Genomic DNA, 16,058 nt, shown 5'->3' with positions numbered 1-16,058 from the left:
AGCCGATGAATGCAGCGCTCTGTGTGCGGGCCCACACAGTCTGTCCCGAGTACCACTGCTGAGTGTTAGTACATGTATGCGTGTGTGCGGTAGGTGTGGGCGGCCTGACCGTAAGCTCCGCCGGCCCCTGGGACGTCGGGCCCCCATGTACAGGTCTGAACTATGAGCACAAAGGTGAATTTCGGGACAAGAGACACTGCTGACGTGCCCCTTTTTCTGTGGTTGCTCCTGTACATTCCTTTCTTCTGAATGTGTAAACCTGTACATGTGGCGTGAAAATTCCTCTATTAATGTGTATCAAGAGAATGGAACAAAGACAAAAAATGTTACTTTTTAAATTATTATCATTATTATTACTACTCTTATTATTGTCTAGCTTTGTAAAACTGCTGATCCACCCGGCATACCTCAGCAGGCCTTTCCCCATCTTTGAAAAAGGACAAATGAGCGACGGGGAAATGAGGTTTTGGATAAACTATTTTTAATTGTGGTTGAAGCAATAGACTTTTTGAACTTTGAATTGTGCATGGCTGTGTCTTGAGTGTATAAAAACAAAATATTGCAGTTTGGGAACTGGACTGAAATAAAAAGAGGAAGAAAACCAGAGTTGTGTTAATGCCATTGTGATTCTTAGGTTGAATTTCTTTCAATTATTTATGCCATTCAGTGTTTTGCATTTTTTTTTTTAATAATCATGAGAATAATACATGATATAAACTGATGGAAGAAAAGAGCAGACGGTTCATTAAAGAAATGGATACATTATTATGTCTTGTACAAGTTTTTATGCATAAAAGGTGAACATAAAGGACAAAATTAAACTTATGTATGTTAAGACTTGAATGACAGATTACGGTCATATCACTCACAGTATCTATAGTGTAGCATAAAAAAGGAATGATATCTTGGCACACAACTTACAAAATGTCAATATAAAAATACTTTATAAGACACCAATTTATAAAGTAAAAAGAATTTAAAAGATTAAACATTTGGATAAAAATGACAGGAATTGACATTCAGTCTGTCCCAAACAGCTCACCTGTTAACTTTGCAAACAATTCACTAACGTGCAAATTATAGTGTAAAATCAGGCACAAGCATGGACATCAAACAGTAGAAAACGAGTTAAACCACAACTGTTCTCGGTGCTTCGATGATGGCACATGCCAAGTAAGTTTCACAAGATGTTCGCCACATAGTTTAGCACTTAAAAAAACAATTCAGGCCTCGCTCAGGTCAGTGATGAGATCACATAGCGGTCAGCTGAGTGGACGTGATAATCCGCACACTGATGTTACCGGGCATCTCGTCAGCCATCTGCCGTCCTCGCTTCCTCAGCTGAAGCCTCTGAGGTTCGGAGGTGTCCTTCACCGACCCGGACAGCACCACTTGGCCCATGAACTCGTCCTTCACTCCGTTGCTGTTCCACACCTGACGAAGACCAGTCGAGTGTTAAATGTATGATTTACCGTCGCATATGACAAAAGGACAACAGATCATCTGCAGGGCTTTGACAGAGTGGTTGGTGACTCTGATTTGATTATGTTGAGCGATAACGTCATCAGGCAAAGATCATGTCCTGTGCTTTCAATTACTGCCAATAATAATAATAATAATAATAATAATAATAATAATAATAATAATAATAATATTACTGCTAATAATAATATAATTATAATAATAAGCTGCCATTATATGTCAGTTGATCACTGTCAGCCTTTCTTGTTTATGGACTCAGTCAGTTCATTTTCTCATCATTTTTAGTTATTGTGCATCGAACATAGATTTGAAAATAAAATGAATGTGAAAAAATGCATTAAAAATGGAAATAAAAAACTGAGAAACTGTGGTTTTCTTATTAGTCTATATTCAATTTTGTTTTTCATGAAAGAATTGCCACACCATTGAAACTAATACTGTTGAGCTAATAATATCCAAGCACTAGTTTTATTAAAAAAGGTGTTTTTTTTGCTTTGCAGTGTAAAAATTCCCCACAAGAACTCCAAAAGCACATCGCATCTTATTTTTCAATATGAAAACACTCAAATCTGACTTCAACAAGTATATTAGCGGCTGCTTAACAAGTTACTTGGTAGTTATATATCTCCGATTTTTATAATTTTTTATTTCTTATATAAATTAAAGGATTATTTTTCTCAAACATGCTCCAACTCTTTGTTCCCAAAACCATTTTAGATCATTGAATAATGCCTCGTTTTTGAGCTTAAAACAAAGCTGCTTTTCTGAGTCTGAAAGTTGACATTTTCGAGATACATGGTTTCCACAGGACAGTGACTCACAGTGCCTTTCTACCGCCGGTCACTGAGATTAATTACAGTCATCAGGATGAGAGGGATGCCATCTTACCTCCACAGTTATGGGCTTTCTGGGCTTCTTCCTGTAGAAAATGCCGCTGGTTGTAAACTCTGGTTGCAGGGTGTCCTTCTTGATGGAGGATCGTACTGACCGGCCCTCACAAGATATAATGACATACGGGTCTGCACCTGCATGAACAAATGTAAAGATCCATCTCAGCAAACCATATTGGTGGACTGATCACACTTAGTAGATTTCAGGTAAAAGTCTGGCTTGTGTAAAGTCCTCTAACCTCCTGTACTGTCCTGGTTCTGCAGCTCCTCAGCTCCGTGGACGTAGATGTGAGTCACAGCTTGTGGGTATCCAAGGAATGAACTCCAGCATTTTACCTTCGGCTTATCCTCCGTCAGGTCCCTGCAAGAGTAAGGAGAATTTAAGGACCAGGAGAGGAGGAGAGCCTATATCTTGGTACTCTCACATAGATCTTGCCATCATCAATTTGGACACTTTTCCAGTTTTCAATAGCGATACCTGGGTTTTATGTATCAGCCGATACCAAGTGCAGTTCAGATACCAGCATTTGATTAATAAAATAGATGCCTCATGGTGGAAGTGACTGGCAACACCAGACTTGACCTAAACACTGCTTTCCTGTCTTTGTAAAACTAAATCTAACAAATAAATGCACAGATATGAATTAATTGAATCGTTGTTGAATTGTTATTATAAAAATAATTGTACACAAGCAATTTGTTGAAAAGAATCTTAAAGAAAATGCAGCAACTTTTTAATGCAGCAACAAAATAGTCTAAACTAAAACAAGAATTAAAATTCCAGGACCTTATGTATATAGTATAAAACTGAATTGAATGGAGCGGTGCCATTGACACCGACAACCAATCCAGCTATTTGAGTCGGTATCGGCCAGAAATCGGTGCATCCCTAGAGCCAATATGATTTGGTGTTAAAGTCTGCCAACAAGAAGTTCAGCAACAAAATCTGGCAAAACAAAATCCTTGGCCAAGAAAAGCAGTGGGATAGGAATGTTACTTTGCAAGTGATTAATGTGAACATAATTGTATAGTCTCCATTCTCCAAAACAGTCACTTTGAGTGCTTTCTTTGGATAAAATCCCTCCAACAGTCTCTGAATTGAACAGTGAAAGAACAGCTGTATTCAGGCTCAGTGTCTCTTAAGACCTGATAATTGTTAGTGGATGTTACATTTCTGTCTGACAACATAAAAACACAGCCATGCAGCTGATTCACAACTACACACAGTCGCTGGTTCGACACCATGCCTCCACCACACCTTCACCACGGACGTACCTGCAGCCTGAATCCACATCGGTGAAAACTCGGATCATGTAGTCCCCCAGCGTGTAAGGCTGGAAGGTGGTGGGGATGATGATGTAACGGCCCTGTTGGAGTGTGCATCTCATGAACACCGTACGAGCATTGATGTAGGCGGACGTCTCCACACACTGCTGGGTCAGGATGTCGTGCATCCGATACTTCCTGTTCAGTTCCACCTGGAAAAGGAAAAGCATTTAAATATCACTGAACAGATCATTGCAATTACATGTGCACTCAAGTATCCTGGTTGTGATTGTGTTTTTGCAGTATTCTGGAAATGTGCTCACACATGTTAATATCTTATCCTGGTTTTGAGAAACCTGGATAAGATGTTTCAACAGAAACCAGGACACTGTGGCTTTAAACACCTAATTCAGGTTTTAGAAAAAAATTTGTTTGCAGAACAAAATGGCTCAGATTGTGAGAAATTAAGACACAACTGATGATCGGAAAATTCAATTTCAATGTAAAAAGGAATAAGAAAAGCTGTTTCATGCAAACATTATATACCAAATCTGAACACTCCCAAAATTGTACGGTGCAATGTGTGCATGATATGCAATATACTTACAATACAGAGTAGAAGTTGTTGTTTTTTTTAACCTGTCATACAGACATTGAACACACAAAAAAAATGTTTTCTGATTCTGTCATTCTAAGATTGCTCTTTTGTATTGTTTATATATTTTCTGCTACTTGCCCACTTGCATTATTGTATAATACTGTTATAATACTGTTATCATCATTAAACATTTTTTTGATGATGATGATGTGCCATGTTCTGTGCATTGTATGTACCTTTGCTGTATTTCGAGGAAAGGCAAAGACAAATTTTCACTGAGGTGGTTAATAAAGTCAATCTAATCTATACAGATTTAAAATGTAATATTAATAGTTTAAACAATATTTGAAGGAGTGATAATAAAATATGTTTGCTGCCTACACAGATTATTCTGCCTCCTGGTGGTAGAAAAAATAAATAAAAAAGTGTGTCTATGGACAGAGTAATATAATTTGTGCACTAGTAAGATGAATGGTGTGTTAATTAGGCAAAAAGTAAAACTGCTTATTCTGCATATTCTTCTTTTTTGAGTAGTTAACAGCCAGTCATAAATTGACATAATTGTCACATTGGTCCTCCAGGCTTTCACCGAGTTGCCCTCAGATTTGCCCCACTAATACATTTTTATTAAAATGTGTATTCTGGTTCATAACTGTCAAAAGAAATACCAGACAGAAAATCCTTTGTCAACCACTGATAATCTTCTCAAACAGGGAAACACAAAGTGTTGTGGGTGACAACATAAAAAGCAGAGAATGTGGACCCAGTGTCTGGACTCCGTCAGATGAAGGAGGAGGACACATCACTGGTATGATGACCATAGATGACCAGGGTTAAATTCAGGTTCAGGCTCACAGCAGTGCAACAGGCCATACGCACACAGCTTGCTTTCTTAGTCACATGCTCCTTGTGGCACCAGCATTTATTGCCGTTCAGAACTGCCCCTTTCGCAACACTTCTGTCAGAGTGATAAGAGTGTGTAGTGTGTGTATGTAGCCAGGTCTCTAACAAGTATTACGGGAAATGTGATGTCAGTTTCACTGTTACATTACCTCATTTGAATGTGATAATCTAATCCCAGTAAGTAGGATCAAATCTAGTTTGGCAAGTTTTACATTTGCATGAAAGGGCAGCATTGACTTTGCAGTTTAAGACTTAGTTAAGGCCTCGACTGGAAAACATTACTGAGCTTTATTTGTCCCTATAAAAGTTCTAGACATAATTATCTCTATTGTAGAATTCTGCATTTAAAGCAGAGGTTTTGGTTTCACGTGCACTATATTGTAATGCAGAAGGAATCGCTCTTTTAAAAATCTGGACCAACCACCAAATATGCCCATAATTCATGCGATTTAAAAGAAATTGCAGCTGTACAGGTGACTGAACTCTTTGCACTTTACTGGGAGTTCAGAAGAAATTGTCACTAACTGCGTTTGCTTCCCCTCTGTTGTTCATATTGAAACAATCAACTAAAGTACGTGCATTTGTTGCGTTTAATCATGTGGGATTTAGGCTCTTGTTGAAATGGTCTGTTTTGGTTACGATAAACCTATAAAGTCATGTCTGCCTGTCATTACAATCACATAACAACTGTTCACTGTTTGCTCAACAAATGAGTAGAAAAGTCAAATGATGCCAAATTCTTTGACCAAAGCCAAACTAACTAAAAAAAAAATAAACTACCCTGTTTTCCCCCTTAAATAAACTGACCTTTGACTAACGTCTGCGTCCCACATGAACACTATTTCCTCTGTAATGAACTCATCACTGGTCACAAATCCTTAAAATCTTTTAATGTTATATACCCCTGATTTATGATGACATAAGCAGTTATAGATCAGTTATCAAACATTCATTAATAGATTAATAAATCATGGTGGAAGTATTACCTTGATGACACTGAAACCAATGCTTAGATTTTCTCCTTGACCATATTTTCTGTGGCTCTTCATGTCTTTCTGTTGCAAAGCAATGAGAACCTCGTCGGCCTCCTTTGTAACATCAAACAAGTACTGCAAAAGAAGAAGAGGTTGAATATTAGTTATAATAAATGTGTACATGTGCATGAACACAGGTGATGTGAGGAATCCATTCAGAGCCTGCAGTACCTGTGGGTTCTGCAGGTATGTCAGCTTGTGGTTAGCGCAGCCACCGCAGCGGTTTAAGAGCGGCTCTGCGTTTTTGGTCCAACTCCCAAAGTGCACAACCTCATTCCAATTCTTATGGACAGTGATCAGAGAGGTATTGATGAGACGGCAAACATCTACATCTGTAAAGAACTTGCACCAGTCTGTGAATTCCATCCTGTCAAAATGAACAGAAAATGTATTATTACACTCTGAAAGAGGAGATAAACTCAACAGGTTGACCGTTGTGATTAAAGGAACTGAATCGCTCACCAAAACTCCCCATCGTCCTCTACTGTGATGCCAAGATTGCCCCTCTCCAAATCACCAACCTTTGACCATTCCTCAGAGCTGACAAACAGCAAGCAAAGCAAATTAAGATGATTAATGCACTTATAAATTACTACTAGATATATTTTAGATCCACCTTTTGAGTCATAAAATACGGCTTTTGCTTTTTCACAAAGAATCGGTCCTCAAGTCCGGTTACAAAAGGTTACATTAAATCTCAAATATGACAACATCTCACAACAGAAGAGAAGGTTGTCCATTATCAACTTCTCTGCTGTCCCTCCATATGCACTGTCCTTGTTTTCAACAAAATATGGCAAATTACGATCTTAATCATTATACATGACCCTTGTGAGCAGGAGTATATTGTTTGCACAGCCCTCACTTCCTGCTCTTTCTCTGGTTAGAATTACAACAGTCTAGAAGAAATGGACTTAAAGCACTCCTCACCTGTCACTCCAGGCTCCTTTCCACTCAGTCTTGCCCCAGGGGTTCCTCATGCGGATCAGAGGAATGGTTTCGTTCTTGAAGTAGGCCAGCAGTCCGTGACCCATGCGCACTTTCTTCACTGCAGTTATTGAGTATGCATGGCCTTTCACCAGGCCGTTTGCCATTCGGAGTTCAATCTCATGACGCTCTGCCTGATGAAATTATAAAGACAACTGGTCAGTATCTCTGAAGTATAGAGACAAAGAAGCAAACATGCAGGAAGAGCACAGACCTTAATTGAGCAGCTTATTATTCCTCCACGGTCGTAGGCCTTTAGCAGATCCTCAAACAGCTGGTCTTGCTTTTTCTGGTCCTTATAGTAAGCTTCTTTCTCCAGGTCGATGGCTTCTGCCACAGCTCCACTGAAATCCACCACAGCATCTCCGGTGTTTCCCCCCTCCAAGGCCTCATAGCAGCCAGTAAGCCTTGATGCGAAAGGTGCAAGGTAATCCGAAGTTTAGTAAGAAGTTTGATGTGTTACAGAAACATGAAAACATTATAGTTGCCAGTTGCATAAAATGTGTTTAAGACTAATTTTGGCCAAAGAGTGGTCTTAGATTGTCAGGTTAGAAAAGTCTAATTGATTAAACCTGCCCTTTCTGTTGCATAAATATTAAGACAGACTTAATTTGAGGTAGGACAGTAAACCACCTCTCCCCCTGGCTACGACTGAAGTGAGAGCGTTGTTGCCATTACAACAATTTGTTTACGTTAGCTAGTTAGCTAACGGCAACTGACCTAACGTTAACTATTTCAACTGTTTAATGCTATCCATTAAGCTAGTTAACTTTTAACTATTAACTTAACTATTTTGACTGTTAACCCATTACTTTTAACAAATTTTTAACAAACGTTAGTTAACTAACCTATTTTATTTCAACTGCTAACATTAACGTTACTTTTAGCTCACTATTTCTATTGTTTATCCAACTTTTTGGGATTCTTGTACCCTATTCTTGAATCGTTTATGAATATCCTAAACGGTTCTAACGACAGTTGAATTTATGCATTTTAGCTTTTATTCTTTTCCTATGCTTTGTGTGGTGGCGCTGTTGCATCTGCCATTTGTTCTCTTCGGTGAAGTCTAATTTGACCCATAATGCATAGCGCGAGAGTTGCATACAAGTCACTCGTAGGGAAGTTTATGCTACAGTCAATGCGTTTATGCAACATATCCATGGAAGTGTCTATACCAGGTCTGACTAAAAGTTACATTACAGTCATTTAGCAGACGCTTTTATCCAAAGCGACTTACAATAAGTGCATTCAACATTGGTAATCAAAAGAACTACTAGTCACCAGAAGTCATAAGTACATTTCCTTTTCCAAACAAGCATCTAAGAGCATGAAGCAGAGCATAACTCAGAGCCAAAGTACAGTGCAGAAACAAGAAAAACAGTTAGTGCTATAAGTAATATGAATACAATAAGTGCAACAAGCTAGTATGAATACAATAAGTGCTAAGTGGAAGGCTCAGGGTAGCACTTCCTGAAGAGGTGGGTTTTCAGCCTGCGCCGAAAGATGGGCAGCGACCCCGCTGTCCTGACGTCAGTGGGAAGTTCATTCCACCACTGTGGGGCCAGGACAGAAAACAGCTGTGACCAAGTCGATCGGCCGCCAGGACCCTTGCGGAACCCCCGTAGTCAGCATGCGTGGTTCCGACATGGCCCCCCTCCAGGTCACCTGGTAGGATCGACCCGTCAGGTAGGATGCAAACAGGGAGAGTGCAGAGCCTGAGACGCCCATCCCCTCGAGGGATGAGAGGAGGATTTGATGGTTCACAGTGTCAGACGCCACAGACAAGTCCAGGAGAATCAGGACAGAGGAGAGAGAGTTAGCTCTCGCGGCGTGAAGCGACTCTGTCATCGCAAGGAGGGCCGTCTCTGTCGAGTGACCCACTTTGAACCCGGACTGGTGGGGGTCCAAAAGGTTGTTTTGGTGGAGATAGGAAGACAGTTGGTTAAAGACAGCACGTTCAAGTGTTTTGGATAGAAAGGGTAGAAGAGAAACTGGTCTGAAGTTTTTGACATCAGAGGGGTCAAGTGATGGTTTCTTCAGAAGGGGGGTGACTCTGGCGGTCTTGAAGGCCGTGGGAAAGCATCCTGAAACAAGAGATGTGTTGATGAGGTGGGTGAGGAAAGGAAGGAGTTCAGTCGCAATAGACTGAAGAAGAGGGGAAGGGATCGGGTCAAGGGAGCACGTGGTGGGGCGGTTAGATGTAACAAGGTTGAGGACCTCGTTAGGGGAGAGAGGAGCCAGAAAGGGTAAGATGGGGCGTGGAGATGGGAGGGAGAGCTGTGGGGGCAGGATTGGACAGGGAGAGAGGGGCTGAGAGAAGGAGGATCTGATATCGTTTACCTTCTTGTCAAAGAAGTTGGCGAAATCATCAGGGAGAAGGGAGGAAGTAGGAGGAGGGGGTGGGGGTTGGAGGAGTGAAGTGAAAGTTTCAAAGAGTTTTTTAGGATTGGAAGCAGAGGTTAGGATTTTAGAGCGGAAGAACGCAGCTTTAGCAGTAGATAGAGAGGAGGAAAAAGTGGAAAGAAGAGCTTGGAAGTTAAGAAGGTCCTCCGGGAGTTTGCCTTTTCTCCATTTACGCTCAGCCTCTCTTAGGCTCCGTCTATCAGTACGCACTGAGTCCGACAGCCACGGGGCAGGTGGAGTTGGGCGTGCAGGCCTGGAGGTGAAGGGACAGAGTTTGTCCAAAGAAGAAGTAAGGGTGGAGAGGAGAAGATCAGTAGTAGAGCAAGTTATGCAAGACAAAGACTAGGTCTATGGTCACGCAACTGGCCCCTGCAGGTTATACTGACTTGGCGTAGGCCTTCTCCAGCAGAGCACTCCAGAATTCGTTGTTGTCTTTTGAGTGACAGTAGATGAGTTCACCGTTGACTGTCGGCAGCTGGTCGTCCACCACCACATCCATCCACTCTCCAAACACCCAGAACTGAAAGTGGAAGATTCCAGCATAGTTCTCCGGGTGTTTTTGATCCCACTCCTGCGTCGCATGGTCAGGAATTACCTGGAAACACACACACACACAAACACAATGCAACAAGTGTGATTAATGAGTCATTTCCAGTGAGTTTTGCAGCTCAGTTACTGTAAGTGCCACATGGTCCTTGACTTAAATAAAAGCAAAACAGGAAACGTGGGAAAAGATATACAGTGATTGGTCCAGCCAGCCAAGGTTCAAACCAGAGACACCCTGCTCAGGGCATTTCTGCGTAACCAATCAAGTCACCCCTCCTTGTAAACTTTTAAAAGAACTTATTAATAGATAGGATCAAAATATGTGACATTGCTGATATTGGATCTTCCTCTTCCATAATTGCCATTAACCATTTATTTTTGTTGATGTAAATATCATTCTCCATCCTGCTCCAAGATGTTATGTTTTTTCACTTCAGCTGCCTTTGGGTGTTTTCCTGCCAGTTTTGATTAGTTTCACCTGTCCCCCATTAGTCCTGCAGCCACTCCTCCTGCTCACCTGTTCTCACTTCCACAATCAGTCATCATCTACTAGCCTAGTTCACCTTTTTACATATCTATTGTCCCAGTCCTTCATTGTGTTCACTGTGCTTGGTGTTCCAGGTTTTAGTTTCCCATTTCCTGCCTGTCTTCTGTTTCATTTGGACTTTTGAAGTTTATTTAGTCAATAAATCCTGCTGCGGTCCAATCCTACACCTCTTGAGACTTAAGAGTAAAAATATTAAGATTATGTTAAAAACAATGCAGCTATAATAGGTCTGCATTATTGTGATTTAGATTATATAATCTACCAGCAAAGACAAATGTGTCGTATAAGTTGTTTTGGTTTTACTGACATCATGCCGCAGGTGAATTACGGCTGACCTGAGCTGCCAGCCGGTTACATAATTTTACCCTAACCATTTACCTCAGTGCTGTTGTACCTGCAGTTTACTCCTCGGAGCTACAGTACATAAGCCTTTTTAAAATTTGGTTACCAACATTACAGACGCCAGCCCTTTGGCTCACATGTTCACAACCAAATTAACTCACCTTCTTCCAGAGGTTTGGCTTCAAAGCCAGGCAGGAGCAGGCTGCAACGAACCAACAGTTTCCCACAACTCCCTGGTTCAGGTCATGGGAGCTGATGCCCTTCACAAACAGATGGGGCTCACTGCTTATCTCCTACAACAGAAAAGTGAAGATGGATGTTACACTTATTCAGCATTCTACGTGGCACTTTTCAAAATGACTTGTACAGTAAGCTATGACCATATTCATTTGTAGCAATAATTTCATTGCCTGATGTACCACTACCACCTGGGCCACTCACCCCTGGTCGTTTCCACTCCACATAACCAGGAGGTGGTTTCTTGAAGTACAGCGATGAATTTGTGGCTGGGAACTCTGGATCCTCAAATAGCTTCTTGTCTTTGATACAGTTGCTCTTCAGTTCAGAGTAGTGCTGGTTTTTGTACGGGACAGCAGAGGAGAACATGGTCCAGACGCTGAAGTTTCACAGCTGCAGAATGATGACAGACACCAGACGTTGTCAGACTTTATATAGAGTTTAGCTGTAGGGAGGATCTCCCTCTAACTTTTGACTCATTTTTGGGGCGAAGCCAGCTTAAGTGCACCCATTAAAAATCTTTACTGCTTAATTATTCTCAGATTAACAGCTGCCTGCTGTGTGACCCAGAGTCTCTCCAGAGAGACTAGTAGATGAGCAAACAGTTCTTGTCGGTGCAGATATAAAATGTTATTTATAGCATTTTAGAAAAATAAAATAAAGGTAAAAAGGTATCTCACTAAAGCTAACATTTGTTGTAAGCTTGGTGTCCTGCAATAGTCTGATGGACAAAAGGAATTCACAAATGTCTTTTAAATTTTACTTTCTGTTATCCATTAAGACTGACAGGAAAGTAAAAATAAGCACACGTCTTTCCCACATCAACAACAGGCAACAAAGGCTGCCACCGTGTGTGTGTGTGTGTGTGTGTGTGTGTGTGTGTGTGTGTGTGTGTGTGTGTGTGTGTGTGTGTGTGATTGGCAGTTTGTTGATCTGTTTTGACCTAAACTGTGCAGTATTGTAAAGAACAAGTAACGTGTTGAAGGCTGGATTTTTCCTCAAAAAAAACATCTTACGGCCATTTATGACACACAACACAGCTGTATTCTCTGGAGAATTACAATATTTTAACTCAATTTTTTTTGTCTCATCACACTGACCATGTGCCAATATAATCATTTTGGATGAAATCTTGATATTTTATGTTTGCCAAGAGTAACACACTAAAGCCTACAGAAGTTAATTTACCGGAAGCAGCAAGAAAATGACAGGAAGCGTGGTCTTCACAAGAAGACCCAAAACAATATAAATATATTTAGAAGTTAAACCAATTAGTAAAAAAAAATAATTAACCAGATCTGACAGGCAGAGATAAATTAAATATCTGGAACTAATCTAAAAATAGGTGATAATACCCTGAATGTAACGAAGAAACAGCAAATATCCACTGTACCGCTCAGACAGCAGCCTGAAACTTGTTCCTTCCTGCGCCACAATACAGAAGTTTCCAAACGCTTTACCTGCCTGTATCGCCCTCCCACGCACAAGAGGCCTACTTATGCACCACATGCACATTGTTAGAGCCACACCCAGGCTGTTTGTTCAATTCATCATTGGATTTTATTACCTTACCTGTTATTGTTTAACGTGACATTAGGAAGAAGGAGTGAGATACCTTCAAGACGTCATTGTCACCATATGTTTGCGACTGAGAAAATGAATCATTCAGTGGCTCTGGGTGTTCGGGTAAACAAGGTTGTGAGTCTGTGTTATCTGTTTGAGAGTTCCTGGCTAAAGTGGTCAGGCAGGTTATTTTTGTTTGGTTATTTGCTCTTCTTTAGTGGATTGTGAGTGTAACAAAAGGTCTGTAAAATGTTTCCTTTATTACATCGACAACATTCGTTTACAGTATTAGGTCTTATTTTCTGTGTTTGGTAATTGTAATATGTGTAAAAGGTGACAGCAGGTCACATTCCATTCGGTGCCGGCACTCTGTGGTGATATTTGCGACATTGTTTAAAATCTTTTTCAGCGCTGTCCCAGCAAGAAAACAAACACATCAGATCAGATAAGACCACATATGATCTGGCTGCAGCCATGTTTAAATATTTCCCATTTTAAATGAGTTTGTACTGACTTGTACCTGAGAAAACATCTTTGTAAAGTATTAAATGAACACAGAGAAGTGTAAAACACCCCTTGTAGACTCATCAGCACAAATCAGCATGTCATTTAGTAACATAAAAGGTAACACTCACCTGTGGTGAAATGTCTTTTCCTTGCAGTGATAAGCTCAAACACATTCAACGTCCTCTTGTCCTGTTCGGTGTGTTCACATCAAGCCAACATTTCTTTTACAAAAAACAGATGTTTCTTAGAACCAAATCCAGTTTCTTCAGTATCAGCTTCAGGCTACGAGGGCTTCCCCAAACACGTTCATTCGCACACAAACACAGCCTGAAAACTGGTCTGACCAGAACCTCTCTGCAGCAGGAGGTGTTATGTTGATTGCAAGGAGGGAGGGAAGGAGAGACTGAAATTGAACACCTTTTCACTCCCACCACCCAACAACTCATAGGTGAAACAAGTTAACACTTGTCCTTTATAGTGTTTGTTATATTACAATAGCAGATGATAATTCATTTGTTGTGCATTGTTTTGCCTCACCCATAAGGAAATTCTGCTTTTGGCCAGAGGTCGATCAAACAACAACTAATGAGCCATATACTTAATGTGTACTGTGGTAATAAAATAAATTGGCAGGCTCTCTGCAGTTTGGAGTTGTATTTTACATTCTAAACAATATAGCAGCAAAAAACTATTTACTATGTAAAGATAAAGTGGAGTACTTAGGAAAACAATGCAAGCCTTATCTGGTATCTTGCACCTTTAATGTTAAGGAGCACAAGATGCGCTTTGACTCCTTCAGACAGACAAATCTCGTCTGGAAAATTCCAGCTTTGAAACACAGATCTGAAGAAGAATGCTAGTGGAGAGCCAACAGCAATGAGGTCAATCCATGCAAGACTTAAGTAGACAGGAAGAAGAAGACACCGAAGAAAATCATGAAATTAAAGTTAATCATTTGGATTAACTGTGATATGAGAGAGGACCACTGAGAAGTTTCAGATGTGATCACAAGTTCATGAGAAAAGGCTTGTTTGAGAGAGGGAAAGAAAAATATCTAGTCACGAAGAGTTTGGCATGAACCTATTTAAAAAGAAGACCATCAGTAAGGCCTTTCACAGTGCCCATTACACTGTAAATGACTGTAGTTATAGAAGTGTGGTCTGATCGCGCCACTAGGTCAAGGGTCAAAAGGTATCTTTCTTGGCAATGTATAAATTTATAGAAAATGTCATAAAAAAGCTAAACCCCTATTTGTTGGACAAATTCTGAACATTATTGTCATTATTCTAAATATTTTAAAATGTCTTTCAATATATGAATGGCCAATTCAATATAGTGTATGTTAAATTACATCCCTTTTTATTTATATAGCACAATATCACAAACCACAAATAATAATAATAATGAATAGTTTTATTGAAGTTTAATTTAGTTTCATAATATAATTGTCTATTTTTATTTCATAATGCCATAATTATTCCCAGTGGCACTTGTATTCTATGTCACTTTTTATTTCTTAGTATTTTTTGACCACCACAAATTTGAGCTTCCTTGCTTAAGACTGAAAGCTGAGTCCGTGGTACCTGGTGACAACAATACTGTTATAATGACAAACTGAGATTATGAAATAGAAAAATGGCATTATGAAAATGGACATGAAATAAAAAACTGTCATGAAATAAAAGTGCCATTGAAATAATGGTATAATTCAATAAAAAAATGTGTTAAAGCTGTTAAAAATGAAATGTTTGTTTAGTTGTTTCATAATATACTGCTTTAGATATTGCTTTACACAATTGATTTATGTGTTATTTCATTATGGTGTACTGAACACTGTACATATTTGGTCATTTAGACCTATTGGCCCACTCAGCGGGGTCTGAGGAGGATGATGTCGGTCAGTTGGTCTGTTCTGCCAAACGATTTGTTCCAGAGAAAAATATCTCATCATCTACTTGCCAAATGTTTATGAAATTCTACGCGCACACTAGAAACATCAAAATGCAATGTGCAGATTTTTATGACATTTACTGAGTATATTCATGCTCCCTCGAGGATAAAACCTTTCATTTTTGGACACTCCATGACCTCTCTTTCAGGCCAAAAATATACTTAAAATATGTCATAAACTGATAAGCACACTGAAATTAAACTTTCCACAGAGACTTTAGCCACATGTCCTTTCCTCTAGCGCCACCCTGAGGACGAACTGTACACTTTCAACTCCACCGCTACGGCTCGGCAAATTGCACCATTATTATATCACTATGTAGTATACTCTGTTGAATGCTTTGTTACCGTGGGATGTCAGGACCATCACAGCCCCTTGCGTCTATTAGCAGAGATTTATACATTTCATTTCGCTTTTAGAAAAGCAGCAGCTGACAGCTTTCTGCTTCCAGCAGAGATCTGTCCCACACCATAATTAAACTATTTCTTTGTCATCTTTCTAAATCATCACCCCAGAAACAAGCTTTTGCGATGTACACTAGCTAGTGTTTGACTTAGATTGGAACAGGACAGGTCAAAGAGAAATGTCTGTCCAGCAGCCAATATTTGTGAACATTAAATCTATTTCTCTCGAAGCCAGAGGGCAGTGAACTTTAACCCTAAATGTCGCCATGATGTGAAATCTGAAACTTATCTAGAGCGTGAGAAGCGGGTTGGCCATAAAAGCACAATATATTTGGAATAAGAGTACACTCTCTGGCACAAAATAAATAGCAGAGTCCACAACGTCAACTGAGCTGCTC

The 16,058-nt window shown here is 40.0% G+C and overlaps 1 protein-coding gene across 2 annotated transcripts; it reads right to left on the bottom strand.

Annotated features, from left to right (window-relative positions):
• Positions 1 to 667: 667 nt before the first annotated feature.
• Positions 668 to 13,674, bottom strand: LOC137876304 (calpain-5-like). Of its 2 annotated transcripts, none has more exons than XM_068715760.1 (13): positions 13,434 to 13,674; positions 11,440 to 11,628; positions 11,160 to 11,291; positions 9,950 to 10,158; positions 7,375 to 7,567; positions 7,104 to 7,294; positions 6,636 to 6,713; positions 6,345 to 6,540; positions 6,126 to 6,248; positions 3,648 to 3,850; positions 2,612 to 2,733; positions 2,371 to 2,507; positions 668 to 1,434 (listed from the first exon to the last, which is right to left on the bottom strand). In XM_068715760.1, exons 2-13 carry the CDS (start codon positions 11,602 to 11,604, stop codon positions 1,252 to 1,254), a joined length of 1,932 nt encoding a protein of 643 aa, XP_068571861.1. In that variant the 5' UTR covers positions 11,605 to 11,628; positions 13,434 to 13,674; the 3' UTR covers positions 668 to 1,251. The 2 variants fall into 2 exon arrangements, with proteins under 2 accessions (XP_068571861.1, XP_068571862.1); XM_068715761.1 differs by lacking the exon at positions 13,434 to 13,674 and adding an exon at positions 12,629 to 12,669.
• Between the last annotated feature and the right edge of the window lie 2,384 nt (positions 13,675 to 16,058).

This window comes from Cebidichthys violaceus, unplaced genomic scaffold, assembly GCF_023349555.1.
Source record: "Cebidichthys violaceus isolate CVI_PGR_0920_01 unplaced genomic scaffold, fCebVio1.0.p SCAF_20, whole genome shotgun sequence".
NCBI classification, from domain to species: Eukaryota; Metazoa; Chordata; class Actinopteri; order Perciformes; family Stichaeidae; genus Cebidichthys; species Cebidichthys violaceus.
This window is presented reverse-complemented; position numbering and strand designations above follow the sequence as displayed.